The sequence below is a fragment of the Artemia franciscana genome, chromosome 13, assembly GCF_032884065.1.
Source record: "Artemia franciscana chromosome 13, ASM3288406v1, whole genome shotgun sequence".
NCBI classification, from domain to species: Eukaryota; Metazoa; Arthropoda; class Branchiopoda; order Anostraca; family Artemiidae; genus Artemia; species Artemia franciscana.
The window spans coordinates 36,434,103-36,456,603 of NC_088875.1; the positions used below are offsets into that span (position 1 = coordinate 36,434,103).

General features: G+C 36.3%; 2 protein-coding genes across 3 annotated transcripts in view; both read right to left on the minus strand.

The window, feature by feature from the left end:
- LOC136034885 (E3 SUMO-protein ligase NSE2-like) overlaps positions 1 to 22,501 on the minus strand; it is a 235,066-nt gene that overhangs the window by 49,851 nt on the left and 162,714 nt on the right. The gene's annotated exons all lie outside the window — the stretch shown is intronic.
- The window catches only part of LOC136034879 (quinone oxidoreductase-like protein 2 homolog), a 34,451-nt gene that overhangs the window by 771 nt on the left and 11,179 nt on the right, over positions 1 to 22,501 (minus strand). For both annotated transcript variants that reach the window (XM_065716364.1, XM_065716365.1), the window contains exons 3-7: positions 21,961 to 22,065; positions 20,019 to 20,246; positions 11,063 to 11,254; positions 8,726 to 8,907; positions 349 to 495 (exon numbers count right to left, since the gene is read on the minus strand). In XM_065716364.1, the coding sequence (XP_065572436.1) occupies positions 349 to 495; positions 8,726 to 8,907; positions 11,063 to 11,254; positions 20,019 to 20,246; positions 21,961 to 22,065 (854 nt within the window). The remainder of the gene's footprint in view (positions 1 to 348; positions 496 to 8,725; positions 8,908 to 11,062; positions 11,255 to 20,018; positions 20,247 to 21,960; positions 22,066 to 22,501) is intronic.

The following is a 22,501-nucleotide window of genomic DNA, read 5'->3' on the forward strand; positions in this document are numbered from 1 at the left end:
AACATGTCAGAGTTAAAATTCGTATAATCAATCCTAAGTCTCACTTTCATCCAGCAGGTCTTGACACGGATTGACACTCAACACTATATTATACGCTTTCATAGCTCCGGGTTCAAAAATGGATTCGCTACAAACCATTTTCAGCTACTGTATTTTCTTCATTTAGCCTGGGTTTGTTGGATCTGGAACCCGCTGAAGTATCGAGCTCGAATCGGGGTCCCACAGTTCTTAGAAGTCAGATTCACGTACAAAATTCTTCACTTGCAACAGAACAAAAAAAAGCTAAGAAAAAAAGCAGAAAATATTTCTTTAAAATACTTAAACATAAGAGCAAAAAAAAAATACAACCTGTAGACTTCACGGTCAGCCAATCTGTAATGAGTGAGTGAAACACCAATCAAAGAGTATGATTTCGGAAGAAGGTCACTAGTCATTATCTGAGGGATTTGACGAGAGGCAAAACCAGCCACTATTACTTTACCTTCGTGAGTGACACTAAAATAAAAAGAACAAAAAGGAGATTTGATTAATAGCGATCGAATGCATTCCCTCCAAACACCCTGAAAGATTCAATTTAGTATTCTTAGACGTTACTGAGACATTGTAGCTAATCCCTTTTGACAAGCTGGATGCACATAATGTCTTTGTGTTCAGTTCAAAATCCAACCCAAAGATATCTGCAAATCCAGGATTGCAGATAAATCCTTATGGAAACCTGGATGCACGTAGTGTCTTTTATTTCAGTCTAATGCCATTCTGGATATAGATAGTATCTTTTAATTTAGTAAATTACTTCCCCAAAACATTCCCTAGAAGTTTCAACTTAATAGACTATACCTTTCCTGTGATATTGCAAACAAACCCTTTAAACAACTGGATGCACATAGTGTCTTTTGATTTATTTGGATGCCATTTTGATAACCTGGATGTACATTGTGCCATATGATTTCGCTCATAACCCCCCTCAGAATTTCCTAAAAGTTTCACCGATCCTGAAATATTGCATACACACCGATTTGACAACCTGGACATGCAGAGTGTCTTTTGGTTTAGTTCAACATCATCCACAGAATCCACAGAAAGTTTCAGCCTAATACTCTTTATCGTTCAAGAGATCTTGCAGATACACCCTGTTCACCATCCGAATTCATATGGTGTCTTTTGACTCTGTTCAAAATCTTCCTCAAAATTTCAATTTTCTACCCTCGACCGTTTCTGAGGTATTGGAGATACCGTCTTTTGATTCAGATCAACAGCTCCATCACCATTCTCTGACCGTTTCAGGTTAATACTCTTAGCCATTCATAGAATTTTAAATATACACCATAATGACAACCTGGATGCATTTAATGTCTTTTGATTTAGTTCAACCTCCCCTAAGAGTTTCAAAGAAATACCCTTATCCGTTCCTGAGATATTGCAGATATGCTCTTTTTGACAATCTGGATACACATAGTGTGTTTACACTTAGTTTAGCACCGCCCACAACCTTCCGTGAAAATTTCAACTTAAACCTTCAACCGTTCCTGATATTAGATATATATGGCTTACATGGCCTGATAGGGGAAATATATGTATGGCTTATATGGCTTGATAGGGGAAATATTATACGTGAGACGCAGGGGGGGATGTCGTAAGGGGTACTCAACACAAGACCGGGTTTTCATACATCAACCTCTCATAGGAAAATATTGTAGGGGAAAGGTTAAGCTCTATGTCGCTTTCCTTGACATTCAAGAAGCATTTGATAGCATTGATAGCCCAATTTTGTTTTGTTATCAAGTTAAGATAGGGCCACCTCGGCCATTTATCAAATTTAAATATAAAAAAACAAGTTTTTTTTAACTGCAGGTAGGGAGCAACATTAAAACTTAAAACGAACAGAAATTATTCCGTATATGAAAGGGGTTGTCTCCTCCTCAACGCCTCGCTCTTTACGCTAAAGTTTTTTATTGTTTTAAAAAGTAGAGCAGTTAGAAAGAGTCAAACTTTAGCGTCAAGAGCGAGGCGTTGAGGAGACAACCCCTTCCATATACGGAATAATATCTGTTTGTTTTAAGTTTTAATGTCGCTCCTTACTTGCAGTTAAAAAAACCTTTTTTTTTATTTAATATCTGAACGTTTTTGAATTAATACATGTTTCGATTTTGGCTCAAGACACATGAATAGTTAAAACGAAACTTGCATTTTTTTTGCTAAATGGCTTTTTCATAGTTTTGACCGGACGATTTCGATAAAAAAAAAGAGGTGGGGGAGGAGATCTAGTTGCCCTCTAATTTTTGGTTACTTAAAAAGGCAACTAGAACTTTTTATTTTTTTTACGAACATTTTTGTTGGTGATAAATATACGTAACTTATTAATTACCTTACGTCACCAACTTCTATACTTGTATATTCTTATTCTGTATATGAGGGGGTTCGCCCCCTCGATCACCTCGCTCTTTACACTAAAGCTTGAATTTTGTCCCAATTCTTTAAGAATGACCCCTGAATCACAAAGGCCATAGAATAAATAGTTGAAATTACCAAAAATACTTATAGCGTAAAAAGCTAGGTATTGTGGAGGGACAAACCCCCTTATACACGTAATAATTTTTGTCTGTTTTAGGTTTTAATGCTGCTCCTTAATTACAACTGAAAAAACTTTTTTCTCATGTTTTTTTTAAATAATGCTAGAAAATCCTGTGGCCCCTTCTTGGAAATTCTCTTCCTTCATGATAAATTCCTCTATGGAAAGATCCTCCCACGTACCCCCCTCCCCCTCAACGCGAAAAAGTACCCCTGAAAACGTCTGGACACTTCCAAATAACCATTTCTATATGTAAATAATTGTCAAAGTCTGTAATTTGCGGCTCCTCCCCCAGGGACTGTGGGCGATTAAGTCGTCCCAAAAGGCATAATTTTTAGGTTTTTCGACTATGCTGAACAAAATGGCTATCTCAAAATTTTGTCCCGGTGACTTTGGGGAAAAATTGGCGTGAGAGGGGGCCTAGGTGCCCTCCAATTTTTTGGTCGCTAAAAAGGGCACTATAATTTTTAATTTATGTTAGAGTGAGCCCTCTTGTGACATTCTAGGACCTCTGGGTCGATACGATCACCCCTGAGAAAACAGAAAAAAAAAATAAAACAAAAGAACAAAAAAAAAAAAATAAATAAACGCGCATCCATGATGTGTCTTCTGGCAAAAAATACAAAATTCCTCGTTTTTATAGATAGGAGCTTGAAACTTCTACAGTAGGGTTCTTTGATACGCTAAATCTGATGATGTGATTTTCGTTAAGACTATATGACTTTTAGGTGTGTTTCCCCCTATTTTCCTAAATGAGGCAAATTTTCTCAGGCTCGTATCTTTTGATGGGTAGGACTAAATTTGATGAAACTTATATATTTAAAATCAGCACAAAATGCGATTCTAAAAATGCAGCCTGGTCGCTCCTTACTACAGTTTGTAACCACGAACTGTTTGATTGTTAATTAGCATGTATGAAATTACTTTATCGATAGTTATCATTACTAAACAGGGAGTATCTAGGCCATTCAGATCCTCTAAAGGAGTCCGTCAAGGAGGCACACCGTCACCGAAGCTCTTCACTTTATACATTAATGATTCAGCGGAGTACCTTGAACAGCGATGGGCCCACAATTAATGTGGGCCCATTTAATACAAATTAACTGCGTAAAACTTGCGAATATACAACATTCTTCGCTGTCCCATTGTCTGTACATACAAATAGATTGTCAGGTTTACCGACTCTTGAACATGCAACATCTAATTGTCCATGGGAAAAACAATCCGTATTCAGATCTATACCTCATTATTCTAATGATTGCCCTTGAGCTTTGTTGATGGTGATTGCTAATCAAACATTCCCTGTGTCCCCATCGTCATTTATATATCCCCCCTGTGCCCCCCGGCGTCCCCATTGTAGTTGTGTCCCTGTGTCCCAGTCGTCATTTATAGTCGATAAACATGACGTCAGTCGACACACAAACATGACGTCAGTAGACACACACGTCCCAGTCGTCATTTGTGTCCCGGTGTCCCAGTCTGTAATTTCTCTTTGAGTGTCCCGGTCGTCATTTATATTCCCTGTGTCCCGGTCTGTATATACATTCGTTTTTGAACTGGTATATGATGAAATAAATTTTTTGTTTTTTTCTTTTTTTTCTTTTTAGTTTCTTTTTGGTTTTTACCTTTTTTTTAGCTTTTTTCTTTTTTTTCTTTTTTCTTTTTAGTTTTTTTTTTGTAGTTTTTACAAATAAATTTTTAGTTTTTTTCCTTTTTAGTTTTTTTTTTTTGGTTTTTACCTTTTTTTTAGCTTTTTTCTTTTTTTTCTTTTTTCTTTTTAGTTTTTTTTGTAGTTTTTACAAATAAATTTTTAGTTTTTTTCCTTTTTAGTTTTTTTTTTGGTTTTTACCTTTTTTTTAGCTTTTTTATTTGTTTTCTTTTTCTTTATAGTTTTTTTTGTAGTTTTTACCTTTTTTAGTTTTTTATTTCTATTTTTATTTTTTTTAGTTTTATTTTTCTCTTTTATTTTTCAGTTTGTTTCCTTTTTTTATTTTTTTTTCTTTCTCAGTTTTTAGTTTTTTTTAGTTTTTATTTTTTATTTTTTTCTTCTTTTGTATTAATGCTAAAGCCAAGGTTCGAACCTGGAACCTCTCGGACCTAGAACCTGGAACATAACGCTTTACCAACTCAGCTACTTCGGCTTGAATACATTCGTTTTTGAGTTGGTATATGATGAAATAAGTCATATGCGGACAAACAGCTTATATATATATATATATATATATATATATATATATATATATATATATATATATATATATATATATATATATATATATATATATATTAGCTGTTGAGCTGGCGCTTCGCGCCACCCCAACACCTAGTTGGTGGGGGTGCTTCGCACCCCCCAAAGCCCCCCCCGCACGAGTTGTTACGCGCCATTGTAGTTGTGTCCCTGTGTCCCACCTGTGAATATATATATATATCTATCTATATATATAAAAATAAGTTGTCTGTCTGTGGATGTGTGGATGGATGTGTGGATGGATGTGTCAGGTGACGTCACCTGAAAAAACTGGATTAGGTGACGTCAAAACTGAAAAAACTAAAAAAAGGCAAAAACTACAAAAAAAACTAAAAACTAATAAAAAAAATAAAAAAGCTAAAAAACTAAAAAAACTATAAAGGTAAAAACCAATAAAAAACTAAAAAAAAAACTGAAAAAACTAAAAAAAGGCAAAAACTACAAAAAAAAACTAAAAACTAATAAAAAAAGTAAAAAAGCTAAAAAACTAAAAAAACTAAAAAAACTAAAAAAAGGTAAAAAACTAAAAAAAATAAAAAATAAAAAAAAACTAAAAAAAAGGAAAAAACTGAAAAATAAGCTAAAATAAAGGTAAAAACCAATAAAAAACTAAAAAAAAAAAGGAAAAAACTAATAAATGACGACACTCAAAGAGAAAGCGACCAGGACAAAAAACTAAAAAAAAGGCAAAAACTACAAAAAAACTAAAAACTAATAAAAAAAATAAAAAAGCTAAAAAACTAAAAAAACTAAAAAAAGGTAAAAAACTAAAAAAACTAAAAACTAAAAAAAAACTAAAAAAGGTAAAAACTAAAAGAACTAAAAAAGAAAAAAATAAATGACGACACTCAAAGAGAAAGCGACCAGGACAAAAGGAATGTTCGATTAGCAATCAACAAAGCACCGGGACACAGGGAGTATAAATGACGACCAGGACACAAGTAAAAAAAAAAATTAACAAAACTAAAAAGAAGGTAAAAACTACAAAAAAACTAAAAAGAAAAAAAAACTAAAAACTAATAAAAAAACTAAAAAATCTAAAAATCTAAATAAACTAAAAAAGAAAAAAAAAGGAAAAAAATAAAGGAGAAAAACAAAACTAAAAAACGAATGTATATACAGACCGGTACACCGGGATACAAATGACGACCGGGACACAGGGAATATAAATAACGACCGGGACACAGGGACACAACTACAACGGGGACACCGGGGGAAACAGGGGGATATAAATGACGACCGGGACAAAAAAACTAAAAAGAAATAAAAACTAAAAACTAATAAAAAAAACTAAAAAATCTAAAAATCTAAATAAGCTAAAAAAGAAAAAAAAAGGAAAAAAATAAAGGAGAAAAACAAAACTAAAAAACGAATGTATATACAGACCGGGACACCGGGATACAAATGATGACCGGGACCCGGGACACAGGGAATATAAATGACGACCGGGACACAGGGACACAACTACAACGGGGACACCGGGGGAAACAGGGGGATAACCTGACAATCTATTTATATGCAAAGACAATGGGACAGCAAAGAATGTTGTATATTCGCAAGTTTTACGTAGTTAAAACCATATATATATATATATATCTATATTCACAGGTGGGACATAGGGACACAACTACAATGGCGCGTAACTATTATGGCGCGTAACGACTTACGCGCGCGGGGGGGCTTGGGGGGGGCGCGAAGCGCCCCCACCAACTAGGTGTTGGGGTGGCGCGAAGCGCCACCCCAACAGCTAGTATTTATATATATATATATATATATATATATATATATATATATATATATAACTACGTAAAACTTGCGAATATACAACATTCTTCGCTGTCCCATTGTCTGTGCATATAAATAGATTGTCAGGTTTACCGACTCTTGAACATGCAACATATAATTGTCCATGGGAAAAACAATCCGTATTCAGATCTATACCTCATGATTCTAATGATTGCCCTTGAGCTTTGTTGATGGTGATTGCTAATCGAACATTCCCTGTGTCGCCGTCGTCATTTATATATCCCCCTGTGCCCCTCGGCATCCCCGTTGTAGTTGTGTCCCTGTGTCCCGGTCGTCATTTATATTCCCTGTGTCCCGGTCGTCATTTGTGTCCCGGTGTCCCAGTCTGTAATTTATTTTTGAGTGTCCCGGTCGTCATTTATATTCCCTGTGTCCCGGTGTCCCGGTCTGTATATACATTCGTTTATGAATTGGTCTTTTTTTTAGTTTTTTACCTTTTGTTTAGTTTTTTTTTAGTTATACCTCATGTTTCTAATGATTGCCCTTGAGCTTTGTTGATGGTGATTGCTAATCGAACATTCCCTGTGTCCCCGTCTTCATTTATATATCCCCCTGTGCCCCCCGGCGTACCCGTTGTAGTTGTGTCCCGGTCGTCATTTATATTCCCTGTGTCCCGGTCGTCATTTGTGTCCCAGTGTCCCGGTCTGTATATACATTCGTTTTTGAATTGGTATATGGTGAAATAAATTTTTGCGTTTTTCCCCTTTTTTTTAGTTTTTTTTTTTGGTTTTTACCTTTTTTTTTAGTTTTTTTTTCTTTTTAGTTTTCTTTTGTGCAGCAACTTCTAAAGATAAATTAGAAGATAAATATAGAGCCTGGAGATAAATATAGCCCAGAGGTAAATATAGTGCAAATGGACTTTAGTTTGCTAGAATTAAAAATCTTAGACGCAGAATTCTAGACTCTAAAACTGGGTGCTTGGCAACTCGTTGTAGCCAAGCATTAAATTTCACATATGAGCGAAAAATATATGGACAAACATGTGTCTAGACATGTAAGTCTGATTAGGCATGTCCTTGAACGCCTTTTAGATTATCATGACCACGATTACACTCCTCTATACTGTTACTAAGTAATTGGAGATGGTATGTACAGTCTTTGTCGGAAACAATTTTAACTAGACTTTGAAACAGCACACTCAAAATGAAGCTTACGAAACTATCGAACGTCAAACTAATTTTTAACTTTGTATACGTTTTAAATATTACTGGCAATACTAAAACTAAGAAAATTTTCGCAGTGCCAAGTCACCTGGGACTAACAGAGCTGCACAAGGTCTTCCCCCACCCCACATTGTTTAGAGCTGCACCTCCCACTCCGAGCCATGGAGTTACTACGTTTCTTTAAACATCTCATGACTGCTCCTGATCCTATACTTGAGAACGCAAACCCAGGGTCCGAGTCCCAAGATATCGGGAAGAAAGAAATAAATATGAAAAACTAACAAGGAGACATGGCTAATACAAAACAAGTTAAACTATATAATAAAAATGAAAGGAGGTATAGAATACTATATGACGAAATAATAATATAAAAAATGGTGTTCAGCACAAGCTAAACAGTAGAAAGAAAAAAAAATGTGCAAAAAAGTATTTTCATGATCGTTTAGTCCTTTAGAATGAGTGAAATCCCTTTATTTTCAGATTAGACTTGGAGCTTACTTTCAAATAATAGAACAGAACTAGGGACAAGGTTTAGTGCAACCACTGCAAATTAGAATCAATGTAAAGATTTGGATTTAGTTTTGCAATCCATATTATAAAGAACTGTACAAAATTTTGATGCAGGTACATACGCGAGAAGAGGATCGAGATAGAGTCCCTCCCCAACTGAAATCCTAAATTTTCTCAAGCTACGGCAAATCTTAATCAAATTACCAAACATTTTTTTTATTACCTCCCTCCTCCCGATTCTTTATTATTGAGCCCCCCATTTCCGAAATGTCTGATGCTTCGGAACATGATGACGAAACTCAGAGTCTCATGAAAAAGAGCACCTAAATACGTCTTATGGGTAAATTCCGGTTTTATGATCAGCCCTCTTAAAGTTATTTACGACTCATATATGGTAATTTAGTCAATATAGACATAAAGCCTACTTACTATTTCAAAGCTTCTTTAAATAAATCACCTCCGACTGCATCAAGGATTATCTTGATCCCTTTTTTTCCAGTATAGTCTTTGATTTTATCGCGAAGATGTTTAGGATCAAACTTCAAAGCAGCAAATGCACCTTTATCACGAACTATTGAGGCCTTTTCTTCGGTATCACAAACTCCTATAACCTACAAGATGAATCAGCTAATATTTCTCCTGGGCATAATCAGAACGAGACCCAACTAATAGAAAAACAGGAGGGTAGGGGGTATAGTTCACTCGACGAATTTTAGTAGCAGCATAATGGGGATAGGATACACAAAGCGGAATACTAATGTATATGACATGTTGAAAATAGCCAAACGTTAGATACACTGATTAAAACATTCTTTCTTTCAACATATTAGGGGGGGAGGGGTAAAAAACATAATGGGAACAGTTGGACACTGATTAGACTTTAAAACAAGAAAAGGAAATGAAAGGCATAGAATAAAACATAAGAAGACAAATCAATTGTTGAAACTAAACTAAAGTATTATGTCAATTTTAGAGCAGTGTTATTAGTTCTCTTTCTGTTGTTTAATGATACCGTTTGATTTAATTCACACTTTTCACAAGATTAAAATATAGACATTTTGTTTGAAATTGCAGAGTTGTGTCCTTATGACACCACAGAACCAAAAGAGTAAAAGGCCCAAGAGAGGGGGCGAATGATTCTTCTAAAAAGGGGGTTAAAAAAAATGCAAAAAAAGTATTTTAATGGGAGAAAGGGGAGGGGAGTTATTTACATCAATCTCACAGGGTTGTGGAATAGAATTTTATAAAACCTACTAAAAACAAACATACTAAAAAACATTAATGAACCAAAAATTCCAAATATTCAAAATATTTTATTATTTAACGTGTTTTTGGTGAGTTTGTTTGTATTACATTTTGTTCACTGCCTGATTTAAATTAAACCCGTTTTTCTCTCTTAAATTTTGTTAAATTCTCGTAAATGGAAAAACAGTGTAGTCTAAAAAATCATCTAGGGTTGGGGGCTCTATAGACCCCACCTGCGTTTGATCTTCAAAATCTTAAACTACCAGTACCGATTCTCGTTTTAAAATTACATTTGCATGTTGTTCGAAACTGAAGTTTTTGAAAAGAATGACACAAAACAACAACAACAACAAAAAATCAATCCCTTTGGTTCGACAAATATTCAATTTTGTAGATAAATTTCACAGGATACTGAGAAGCTAACAAAAACCTAAAAGTTTATAGGAAAACAATTTCAAACTCATGAATTATTTTCACAAGCCTGAATTTAGCTGAAGCCTATCTTTGTCAGGCAACCGCATACTCCCGCTATTTACCCATGCCAAATTAACCAAACACTTGAAAAACTATAGGCTCTACCACTATATTACCTCTATGACTATCTACCTTGGTTCTACTGCCCTAGCAATGACGCATGGACGGATAATATATAGACATATCTATTAACAAATAAACCAACCTCCTTTTTATACAATCCTAATAAGGGGGGAACTAATGCCAGGTTTGCTTCTCACTCAACTGGACTATCTGTCTTAGCTTTTTCTACAATTAGCCATGACTTGATGCCCGCAACTATTCCATTTTAATTCAAAGATTCTCAACGTCAGGTAAACCTGATATGTCTTGATAGTTATCATGTTAAATTTGCCTAATTGACTTAAACCGCTCAAACCCCTGCTGAAGAATTTTAAAAACCGGTTTCTGGGGATTACTCCTGCTGAGAGTTTGTTCTTCGTGGCAACTGGTAACCCAATGAAGCTTCGTGATAGACATTTTCACCTATAAGTTTCCTAGTGTAGACAATTAGTGCGAGTGAGGTTAAGCTACTCTCATCACATCAGCTCTAGCGAGAATCATACTAGAAATCTCCCCAAAAAGAGGGTAAAAGATATAATTGAACAGACATTACAGACACAACAGCGAGTGAAGAGGTTTCACCCCTAGTGATTGGCAGAGCTGTGCGCACCTATGGAATGTGCCTTGCAATCCTCTAATTATGATTTAATTTTCGCTCATCCAAATTTTTAAAAAACTGACAGAAATTATTATTTTCTGCACAAATAACTTTGATTTTTGTACATAGCTGTGTTATATCCGAATGAATATAATTTGAAATAAGGGCATCTTAGACTTCTATTTTCTAGTGGTTAGAAGCAGGGGCTTTAAGGACAAATTTTTAAGGGGGAAAGGTTCCTCTATCCTCCCTATATTCTGGTTTAGAAATAACATTAAAGATGTTAGTACCACCACGGCTGAAAAGAAATTCAGAAAAATGAAAGTCTTAGAACTCAAAATCTGTACCTTAGCTTTATAAACATTTGCTGCCAGATCAACAGCAGCAAGACCTAGTCCACCCGCAGCGGCCGTTATCAATACCGTGTCTTTCGCTGTTATCTTTGCACGTCGATGGAGACACAGTAGTGCAGTGGCATATGTGTCCAGCAGGGCTGCCCCTTCTTCAAAACTTACTTTTTTAGAAATTGGCCAAACATCCTGAAAGTTAGGTTTTGATCAAGAAATGGAAGAAGATAAACTTAAAAAAATTACAGACTAATACTTATAAGATAAACTTATAAACTTAAAGTTCAACTTAAAATGAAAACAGAGAGTAATTTAATGCGCTAAAACTATAACTGCATATATGGGGAGGCGACCGAGTTTAGTTAGTCCTTTAGATGTTAGCACAATAAAGCATATGTAGGGCAATGTGAGACCCTTCTGAATTATTTACAGTTTAGTTCTAAAGAAATAAGATTAACTCATCGATTAACAACAATAACAAATCCATGTGGCTGAATAAATTTGAACCCTGGATATATATGTATTAAACTGTGAGATAAAACTGTTTTTCTTTGTTTTTTGCATTTTCCTTGGTCTTGTGTTACCCTAGGTGTTGATTTAAGGGACTTACCTCAGTGCTGTGACTGATATATTTAGACTTTTGGGCAATTCATTTTGTTTTCAATTCTCCAGGGAATTGCGCATCTTCCCGTTCTTCCTTATCTACCTATACAGTGTTGCCACAATAAATTTGCGAAGTATTTATTTTTTTGATAAAGCCACAGATTACGTAAGTTGAATCGTTTATTTTCTGCATTTGGGAAAACCTGTGCAGAAGAGAGCGATAACAAACACGAAGAGCCGTATTGGTACCGGCGGGATATCCATCCTTAAACTGCTGGGGATAGGTGATTTGAGTATCCGCGCTTCCCACAGGTCCCCCAAGTTCTGAATCCGTGCCCACAAACTTGACACTCTCATCTGCGCATGCGCACTGGATCTTGCGCACCCACGTTTGCTTTTGATTTTTGAATTAGGCGCGAGTCGCGATTTTGGACTTGAGAAAATCCCTATTGTTCACCGAACTCGAAAATCCTCCGGAAGATGGCAGAACAGTACCGTGTAGCGAAACGTAAAATGATCTCGCCACGGAAAAGCGGAGAGGACATTTGTGCCTCCTGTAAGGTAGCACTTACGCCGGAATCCACCGCCTTGAACTGTGACAATTGTTCGAAGTGGTTGTGTACTCAGTGTATCGAGATGCCAATGACTAAATACAAGCTTATCAATAACCTTAGCGAGGGAAACGAGTTCCACTGGCTCTGTCCTCTATGTGAACTTGACCCACGCCAAAAGCGAGGCATAAGCAAGGAGGACGTTGCCAGCATTGTCAGTACCATAGTTGCAAACTCAACCAAGCAACTCAAGGAGGATATCAAAAGCGACATGGAAGACATGCTGTCTGGTCTTACAAAACGAGTTGGGGACATGGAAAGAGAAATGGATAAACTCTGCACAACGGATGACATGCGGACTGAAGTAAAAAAGCAGTTAGACGACGGCCTGCAAGCTATCTCAAAGACACTAGCCAGTGAAATAGATAAGAAGGTAGCCGAAGCGCTACAAACTGACAGAGAAAGACAAAGGCGCAAAAACAATCTTATCGCATTCGGGGTCCCAATCAACCCTTCTCTGTCAGTTGAAGCGCAAAACACAGCCGACAAAGCCTTCATCGAGGAATTCCTACAGAAAGAATACGGCATGCTTGTTACTGTCACAAATGTAAGGAGGCTGAATAAGCGACCTTCTTCAGCGTCTGCTCAAGATCCGCCCAAAACCACGGTACCAACTGTCTTCACGGTTAACAACCCTTCGTTGCCCAGGAAAATCGTGAACAAGTCTTACGAAAGAAGAAATAACAAAGACGCTGTACAGTTCCGCCACGACAAAGTTAAAGCTGACAGGGACAGTAGAAAATTACTATTGGCAGAACTGCGTGATCGTGTCTCCAACGGTGAACTCGATCTGGTTATCAGGGGCAACAAAATCGTCCAAAAAAACCCGGAAGCAATGGTGGTGTGATTCCAATTTTCACCCCACCATTAGTGTATAGTGTAATTAGTTCTGCTTTTCCTGGTAAAAATAAAAATGTTGATGTAACCCTTAGTGACACTATTAGTGACAATTCGTCAGACTCGTTTGTAACTGCGGAGGCTTCCCAGGAAGAAGAAGAAGACGTGAGCTTTGTTTCTGTTGAGGAAGAAAGTGACTCTAGTGAAAATAACAACAGACAAACCATACTGGACAGAAGCCAACCAGAACCAGCAACCGTAAGTTCTGACTTTAGTGTATGTGTTACTAATGTTGACCAGTTGCCCAACAAAATTGATGAACTAAAAACCCTAATTGACTCAAAAAAGTTCGATGTGATCTTACTGACTGAAGTCTGCCCTAAAAACAGTAGTAACAAACTTCACGATTCCCATGTGAAAATCCCGGGTTACCAAATTCTCTCAAATCTCTCGTCCCAGGGTTGCAAAAGAGGAACACTAGCCCTCGCTAAAGCAGGATACAATACAAAGATAATTGATGTTCCTCTCCTTTGCCCCTTTGTTGAGGCAGTTTGCTTTGATCTATGTGTGCCAGGGAGCCATGTGTCAGAGACAGTCAGAATCGGATGCATCTACAGAAGTCCCTCAGCCCCATCCCAAGTTGTAACCGAACAAGCAATAGCAGAAATAATATGCACACTAAATTCGAACCTCAAAGGACATCTGCTTATTACCGGCTATTTCAACCTTCCATCTATAAACTGGATAAACGGTTTTGGATATGGCTCCAACCGAACAAGACAAGCAACAGCCTTTCCTAAATTGCCTCAGTGAATTGTCCCTACACCAGATAGTTGACCAACCAACTAGATACAGATTGTTTCAGCGCCCAACAATACTTGACCTGGTTATCTTGAATGACAAAAGCTTAGTTCAAAGTATTGATTACTCACCACCCCTTGGTAAAAGCGATCACCTAACTATAGAGCTCATGCTGAAAGTGAAGGTACTTAAGAACAAGCTAGTCAAAAAAGTGTTTGTCGACTACATTGCTATTCGAAATGAATTATCCACTACAGACTGGCCGAATGTACTAAGTGGCACAGTTGACGAACAATGGACCAAATTCAAGGGTGTTTTACTGAAAGCTCAGGATGCCCACACAAAGACCAGTTTCAAACCAAAACCTAGATCCCTCCCCTACATGACAAAAGACATCAAAAGAGAAATAAACAGGAAAAAGAGGTCATGGAAAAAGTTCAGGCAGTCAGGAGACCTGCAGCAACACACAAAATTCACCAAGGCACGAAACAAGCTGAGAAACCTCACCAGAAAACTCTACGAAAATCTGGAGTCCAATCTTGCCAAAGAAAGTAAGACAAATCCTAAAAAATTCTGGAATTATGTCTCTAGCAAGAACCACTCCCGTCGAACTATCTCCAGACTGGTGAAACCCTGTAGCACTACCGTAACCAACATAACTGATGTAGCAAACGAACTAAATAGGCACTTTGCTTCAGTTTTCACCTGTGAACCGGAAGGCCCCCTGCCAAACTGCCCAGGCTATGAAGCCCCCACAACGATGGAGCAAGTCAGCATCGACCCCTCCAACATCCTCAAACGGCTTCAAAATCTTGACACGAATAAATCGGCTGGACCAGATCACTTACACCCAAGACTGCTGAAGGAACTGGCAACCATCATCGCAGGACCACTGTCTGACCTATTCCAAAAGTCTATTAATGCCAAATCTGTCCCATCTGATTGGAAAACTGCTTTTGTGACCCCAATATTCAAAAAAGGCAGCAGACTTAAAGCAGAAAACTACAGACCTATAAGTCTCACATCAGTAGTCGCAAAAATCCTTGAAAGAGTGGTCAATGATACAATACTGGAACATCTGAAAGTCAACAATATCCTATCCCCTAATCAGCATGGGTTTCAACCAGGAAAGTCAGTTGAAACAAATTTACTGGAAACATATGACATCATTACAGATTTGCTTGACAAAGGATTGCCAGTGGACCTAGTTTTACTAGACTTTGCTAAGGCCTTTGATAAAGTCCCACACAAAAGGCTAAGAGAAAAGCTTACTGCTGCCCAGTTACACCCCAACCTGGTTAATTGGCTTATGGACTTCCTGTCAGGACGAACCCAGAGAGTCAGGCTATTTGGTGCTGGAGGTGAAAAGGTCTTTTCCGAGCCCTGTGATGTCATCAGTGGAGTACCGCAGGGAACTGTTCTTGGTCCTACACTGTTCAACATCTACATCAATGATATATTCAGCGAGGTGGAAAACAAATTGTCTCTCTATGCTGACGACTCAAAGCTATTTGGAGCAGTGAATGTAAAATCCCTGCAAACAGACGTCCAGAAAATCCAGCTGTGGGCAGACAAATGGCTCTTATCGTTCAATATAAGCAAGTGCAGCACGCTACACTTTGGATCCTCAAACCCATGCGCCCAATACCATATGCATGAACATGCCTCCAACTCCGATCCACCCATCAAGACCAGCACAGAGGAACGCGACCTTGGGGTCATCGTTGACAGCCTTCTCAAGTTCCATGCCAACACCATCAAGAGCGTGTCCCAGGCCAACACAAACTTAGGCCTGATCAAAAGAACAGTTACCAGCAGATCCCCACTAGTTTTCCTGAAACTTTACAAGGCACTAGTCAAGGCACTAGTTGGATTTTGGCATGTGCGCTGCCTTCCCAACATACAAAGGAGATGTCAGGCTAATTGAGGGAGTCCAGAGGAGAGCAACCAAGGCCATCACAAACCTTGGAGACAAACCTTATCAAGATCGTTTACGGGCTCTCAACCTCCCTACCCTCGTGTACAGGCGCAACCGTAGCGATATGATGATGACCCGCAAATTGCTGAACTCATCATATGCCAAGATCCTGCCCATCCACCCAGGCCCCCCACAGTGCACCAGAGGACACTCAAAGAAGCTGTTCAAGCAGTCAGTCAGAACCAGGGCCAGAAAAAGTTTCTTCACCAACAGAGTCGTCAACCCCTGGAATGAACTGTGTGAAGCAACAGTCTCAGCCCCCACCCCCGAAGCATTCAAGAAGGCACTGGATAAAGAGTGGGCCACGAAAGACTGGAAGTATGAGTGGGACATTCCGTCCTGCTCATACCTGCTATGAGACATCACCGACTCAACTCAGGAGCATTCAACAGATCTACAGATCTTAATTTGCTCTGAAGTGCAAATTAAGGTAATTAAGGTAATAAACTATTTTGTGTTGAAATAATTCTAGTATATTTATTTTAAAACCTTTTTCTGTTTTAAATTACTGGATTGATAATACTTGATAATAAAAATGCAAATAAAATTGATAATAAAAATGCAAATTAAGAAAAAAAGCCATTGATAAGCAAGTGCTATAAAATGTTATCGACTATTTGCGAGAAGAATGATAGAGGCTTTATTGACCAAAAGAAACAAAGGTGCCGCTAGTCTCCCCCAGATTCTTAAAATTTTAATTTTAGCGACTTCATAGCTATACCAAAATACCGACAAAACCTCCAAGAGTTTTCTATTGTTGTTCTAAAGAAATATTACTGGGTCTGTGAAATATTTTTTTAATGAAAGTGCATGGCTCCTAGAAAATTTCTTACACCTACTGGTACTAAATTAAAAAGGCTTAAGTTTGAAAAAAAAAGTATGTTTGTGATAGGGTTTACCAGTGGAGGTTTAGAAGTTCGGATTTTTACAAAGAAATTAATATTTCAAATTTTTTCTTTTATCAAAGACCTTTTCACAGTAAGAACGATTTCACTTTCAATGCTAAAGCAGTAACTATCTTTATGTCTGGCTGGATTCATCTGTAAGACACTTATAATATATGAAAAGCTTAACGGGGAATTTCTTTAGAAATTTATGGCGCCATATTTTCAAACTTGTGGCTCCCCACAAAGTGATAATTACAAATTCACAGTAAGCATTGGAAGAAATCCATAATGAACAAATGAAACATAAAACGCCTAGATGAAAAATTTAATTTTTTGTGGAAGTTCGACAATTGGACCTTTTATTTGAAAAGTTTTCATTTGACATTGAGAGTTGAACCATACAGTGCTCTTTCAAGACTTTTTCATTTTCATTTTTTATTATAAGCCTGAATAACGTGGTTCAATATATATAAAATTAGGCATTGGTTAGATCCAATACCTCAAAAAACACATACTTCATTAAAGTTGAGAGAAAGTGTAATTAATATTTCTTTATCTACCCATATTTCTTGAAATTTAATAAATTCTGTGGCCCGTAAAATTATTTCAAGCGACAATGCGGCCCACTATCAGTCGCGTACAAACACGGACGTTTATTTTGTTAGATGGGTGACATTTCAAGGGGAAAAAGTTTTAGATCACTTTACAGTAAGTTTTAGATAAAAAGGAATTTGATCTAAATCTTGCAGAGCACTGAGATCCACCCCCCCCCCAAACCACATAAATGTCAGTTGACAGGTGTCAGCTCTTTCAACTCATGACTGTTCACGGATCATTTACAGAAGAGTTAAGTAATCAGAATGACAGCATCAAATCACAATACAATGACACAAATTCTATGAGAAGAGTGAGCAAATTATAATTTGGGGAAGTATAGGTACTGTCAACATGATTGCAGGATCTAAGAGCCCAAACTCCCTGCATCCCAAGCTGCATAAACATAGACACACGGGACCTCTTTGACTTATGACCGTCCAGAAAAAAATTCTGAAATTATCTTAAATCATTAAATATCTAAAATAAACAAAGGTACAGCGTTATCATTAAGGGCTTGAGAGAGAGAGCGGGGGGGGGGGACCACACTTAAAAGTGGTAATTCAAGTTCGTATTAAGCTGGACTTTATTGTTCATTATAATCTATATTAGCTTCTGGTTTCCGTACTATGGTCATAACTGTTTACGTTCACTCAAAGTTAGATGCCTTATGGAGCCTGATTACTTCCTATTTAATTTTTGTTATTATTTTATTTACACCTTTCTAACCGGAGAATTGCAGTTGAGGTAGATGGTTTTCTTTCAAATTTGATAAATAATGAGAGTATTGATGTACCAAATTAGGTGATATTCCCGGCCATTTGCAAGGAAATAACGTTACATTATTGTTTGCAGATGATACATCATTAACAATTGTAAGTAATTCACCTATTTTGCTACTAGAAATCTAACAAGTTTCACCTAATAAATTCTGACCGAATTCATGATTTTTGGTCGTCCAGCAAGTGCTAGAAAAATGTTGCATTATGTCATTTATCCAAAAATTATTATTAATGAAGAATCATTTACTTTTCAAATTCATTTTAACAAGTGTTATCTGAAGCATGTTTTTCCATTTGGAATTTTGAAGATCACTGCCATTCTTTGATTGTATCGCATTTAAATCGTTACCCTACGGTTCATACGAGTACTTTTTGTTAAGCATAAAACCTTTTCAAATTCGGCAAAATAAAGGACTAAAATTGCTTTTAAAATCCTTTTGATAGTCCATGTCATCTGTCAGATATCTTAAATCTGGGCCATTTTTTCAAAATTTTTGAGCTTCTGAATTCAAGGCAGATAATCACAAGTAAGGCTGCGACATGGCATTTCACTATCCACTGGCCTAATGATTATTCTTACGATAAAGTTTCTGCTATTCTGCTATCATGCATTTCTTCTGCTACCATGCAGCTTTACTTTATTGTAATCCTTCTACAATTAAAAACTAGAGGTTAAGAAATTCTATTAGGTACATTATTCCTAATGTGTTCAATGTGCAATGTCCTCACAAGTACAATGTGAGAGAATTTTTTCTTTTATAATCTGAGAGAATGATTTTCGAACATTTCTTATTTTCTTATTATATTTTCTAACATTTTCTTATTTACAAAATGCATTAAAAAACTTGTAACAGATGATGAACAAAAAGCTACACGAAAATAGGGACGAAGACCACACTGCCTCTCCAAGACAAACAAATACAAAGTAGAAATAGGGAAAATTCTAATTTGAAAAACCTGCCTTGAAAAGATTTTCCCTATTATTTCTACTTTGTATTTGTTTGTTAACAAAAAGCTCCGATGAAAGGAGTAAAACAGTTGTTTATTTTGAACTTATGTTGTTGTTTTTTTTTTTTTTCAATTGTCCAAGGGTGGGATACCTTCTCCTCCTTTGAAATCTGGATTATTTATTTGTTTCTAATTTTTTGTTTAAATACATATATCTGATAATTTTGGATTTTGATTGTTATTTTTCTTTTCGGTGTTTCCTTTTGTTTCTTTTTTTTTTATAGCATTTGTATTATTAACTTTTCTGAGAATTAAGCTCTAGCCAAAGCAGCTGCAAGTTAGGGGAATCAAATTTACTTCGATGTATTCTGTGGTTTGTCAATAAATCTTATCTACGTAGTGATCCCTTGAAAAAAGACAAACGAAAAACTGTTGAATTGATTACTGATAGAGCAGAGTTTTCTTTACGCTTGCATGAGCATTATCAACCGAACCAAACATCTTAAGGAAGAAATAGCGAGGTCTGGGTAACGCTGGGTACTAACCCTACTCACTAATCTTTTTTCTAAAGAACATTTTTTTTATAAAGTTATACTAAATTGAGGCTCGAATCAATGTTTTACAAAAAGTTGCAAGTTTAATTGATAGTATAATCAAAGATGAAATTTTAAGATTTTACAGAAATTTTAGTACAGAAGTTACAGTTTCTTTAAAGGCACCACAAACTTCAAATGCTGGAATGAAAGGTCTTTGTAGATTTTCATCATATTCATAGAAAAACTGCTCAATTCCAGAAAATAGGCGAATTTTATTTGAAATAGGTGAATTTTACTGTAAAATTCACCCAAATCAGGGTCAAATTGAACCACAATAGGATCTATTTCAAGTTCATTCAAAATTGATTCCAAAACTTACAGATTGGTCTAAAGCACATTCTTCAGCAAAACCTCCCAATTTTTCTTTATTAAGACCAATGACTCTGTCACCTGGTTTAAAATCTTCTACCTTCACTCCAACTTGTTTTACAGTACCACACACCTCAAAACCAGGAATGAATGGCAGTTTTTGCTTTTCGGTATATTCACCTTGACACTTTAAAATGTCTGAAGCATTTATACCACAAGCTTCAACATTAACAATAACCTGCAAAAAAGGGATATAAAAAAGGATAAATATCCTCCAGAGCTATTGCTGGGGCATACAGGGTCGACCTGGCGTTGCATTTGTCGGGTCTTTTTTACAGGGCCAAGTAGCAAGCTTTTCGCCCAACCTTGCTGGGGTGGAGATCGAAACCTGGGCCCCGTATAGCTAAGCACAGCATCAATCCACTGTGCTACAACAGAGTTCAGAAAGAGATATTGAAAAAAAAAGATATAAAAGAGATATAAAAAAAAAGAAAAATAAATAGACAAATACATCTGTACAAAGGCCAAAAAATAAAGGTAGAACCAAAGATTTTTTTATGGGAAACAAAATTCGTTTCACTTGTTGAGGCAAATCAACAAATCTGTTCTTTTTTTTTAAAGTTGAAACGGAGAATAAGCCGTGAAAAATACAGGAAAAGCCAGGCATGACAGATTGAGTTGTTTCCAAAAAAAACCTTAAGGCTAAGCCAGGGTAACTTCTACTATGCGAGCAAAACAGGATGGGTTGCTAGTTCGTATTGAAATAATCCTTATTCATGCAATTTAGACAACATTAGACACAATAATTTAGTGTTTAAAAAGAAGGGATTTGGTACTTACAGGGATAAAGTGTATACCAGACTAACTCGAAGCGAGGCAAATCATTTACAAACTTATCTTTTGGCAAGTACCATACAAAATACCTTATATAAAAACGCAAGAATAGATAGTAAATGTGAGTTTGTATAGAATTGTCACAATGGAAGCTCAAGTTCATCGTGTTTGTTTTTAGTTTTTCCGTAGTAATTGCACAACACAGGCAACAATTTTCGTAAAATTCGAAAGCTGAAATTCAGTTTCACTCATCTACCGTATTAAGTTTTTTAAATATATAAATGTGTTGAAAAATTACTGAAAACCGTTGAAAAAGGAAATCTCTTTATTTTCAAGCAATTTTAAATCGTCTCTAAGGACACATCTAAGTAATATGATAATATCGTCTCGGTGAATAGATAGATCTAAAACTAACAAATTCAATAATTTTTTTTTCTCTAACTGTTTTATTTCATTCACTTAAAACTACAAAAATCATTAGCACCCAAGGGAAAGTAGAGTTCATAGAGTCTGGTCAAAAATTAATTTGAAAAAAAACATAAGAAAACAAAGTAATGCTAGGTAAGGGCGTAGGGGCCATCCCAACATCGAAACACTATAGTAAGCACACACACAAAAACAAATAGAACATATTTTAACATTCCATCATCATTGGTCAAAAAAAATGTTTAATATTTCCTTTTTTTATGGTACAAGTACTCGTTTTTTGTGTGCAACTTAAAGGTGTCGACTCGTCGCAAAAGCCCATGCTCCAAAGAGGACATAAGTCTTAATAATTTATATTCAAAACTGAGGATCCTACTTATTACACGTTCAGTAAAGCTATTTCAACATTTCAGAAGAAACATATAACAATCTCGAAACCTTCAAGAAGTACCACATTTTTATACATTCAAAAAGTCTATTTCAACTTTTGCAGATTGGAAATTACGATATATCTCAGCTTGTGAATAACTTGAGGATGAATTTTTTGATTTTATACAACATATGAATTAGATGATACCTGGCTAATATAAAAAATAACTATAACACATAGGAGCATACACCGCAAGAGGAAAAGAAAATCAGATAAAGGAGTGACAATGAAAAAAAAGGCGAAAAAGATAAAAAAACTTTACCTCAGTATCTTCTACTTTCTCCAGAGCTGAAATGTCTTCAACAATAAGTGGTTGACCAAGGCTACGAGCAATAGCTGCTCTATATTCTCTCTGGATAAGAAAGGCCTAGAAAAGTTTTCAATTTGAAATTAATTTTTCCGTTTTCCAAAAGTGATACTGACAATAACTTTAATTAATCATTTTATGTTTTCATTCATGAGACTTACCAGAGAGACATTCAAGTTTAAGAAAAAAATAAATAAAAACAGCCAATGCCATCTATTATTACCTCATGATTCAAAATCTAGCAATCTAGATAGCCCTAAAGCCAATTGTTGAAACTTGAAATAAATTATCAAATTATTCCTGCACTGTCAGATTTGAAACGTCTTGGCATAAGTAGTGTAGAAAAGATCTGCAGAACCAGACCAACCACTACAAAGCAAACAACGGTCGCCATTAAGTGTGCTAAGGGAACTTTTGTGTCAAGCCAGGGGTGGTGTTCCGGGAAACTTTTGGCTTCCATTCATCTTTCACTGTGATAATCCTATATTATTTACCT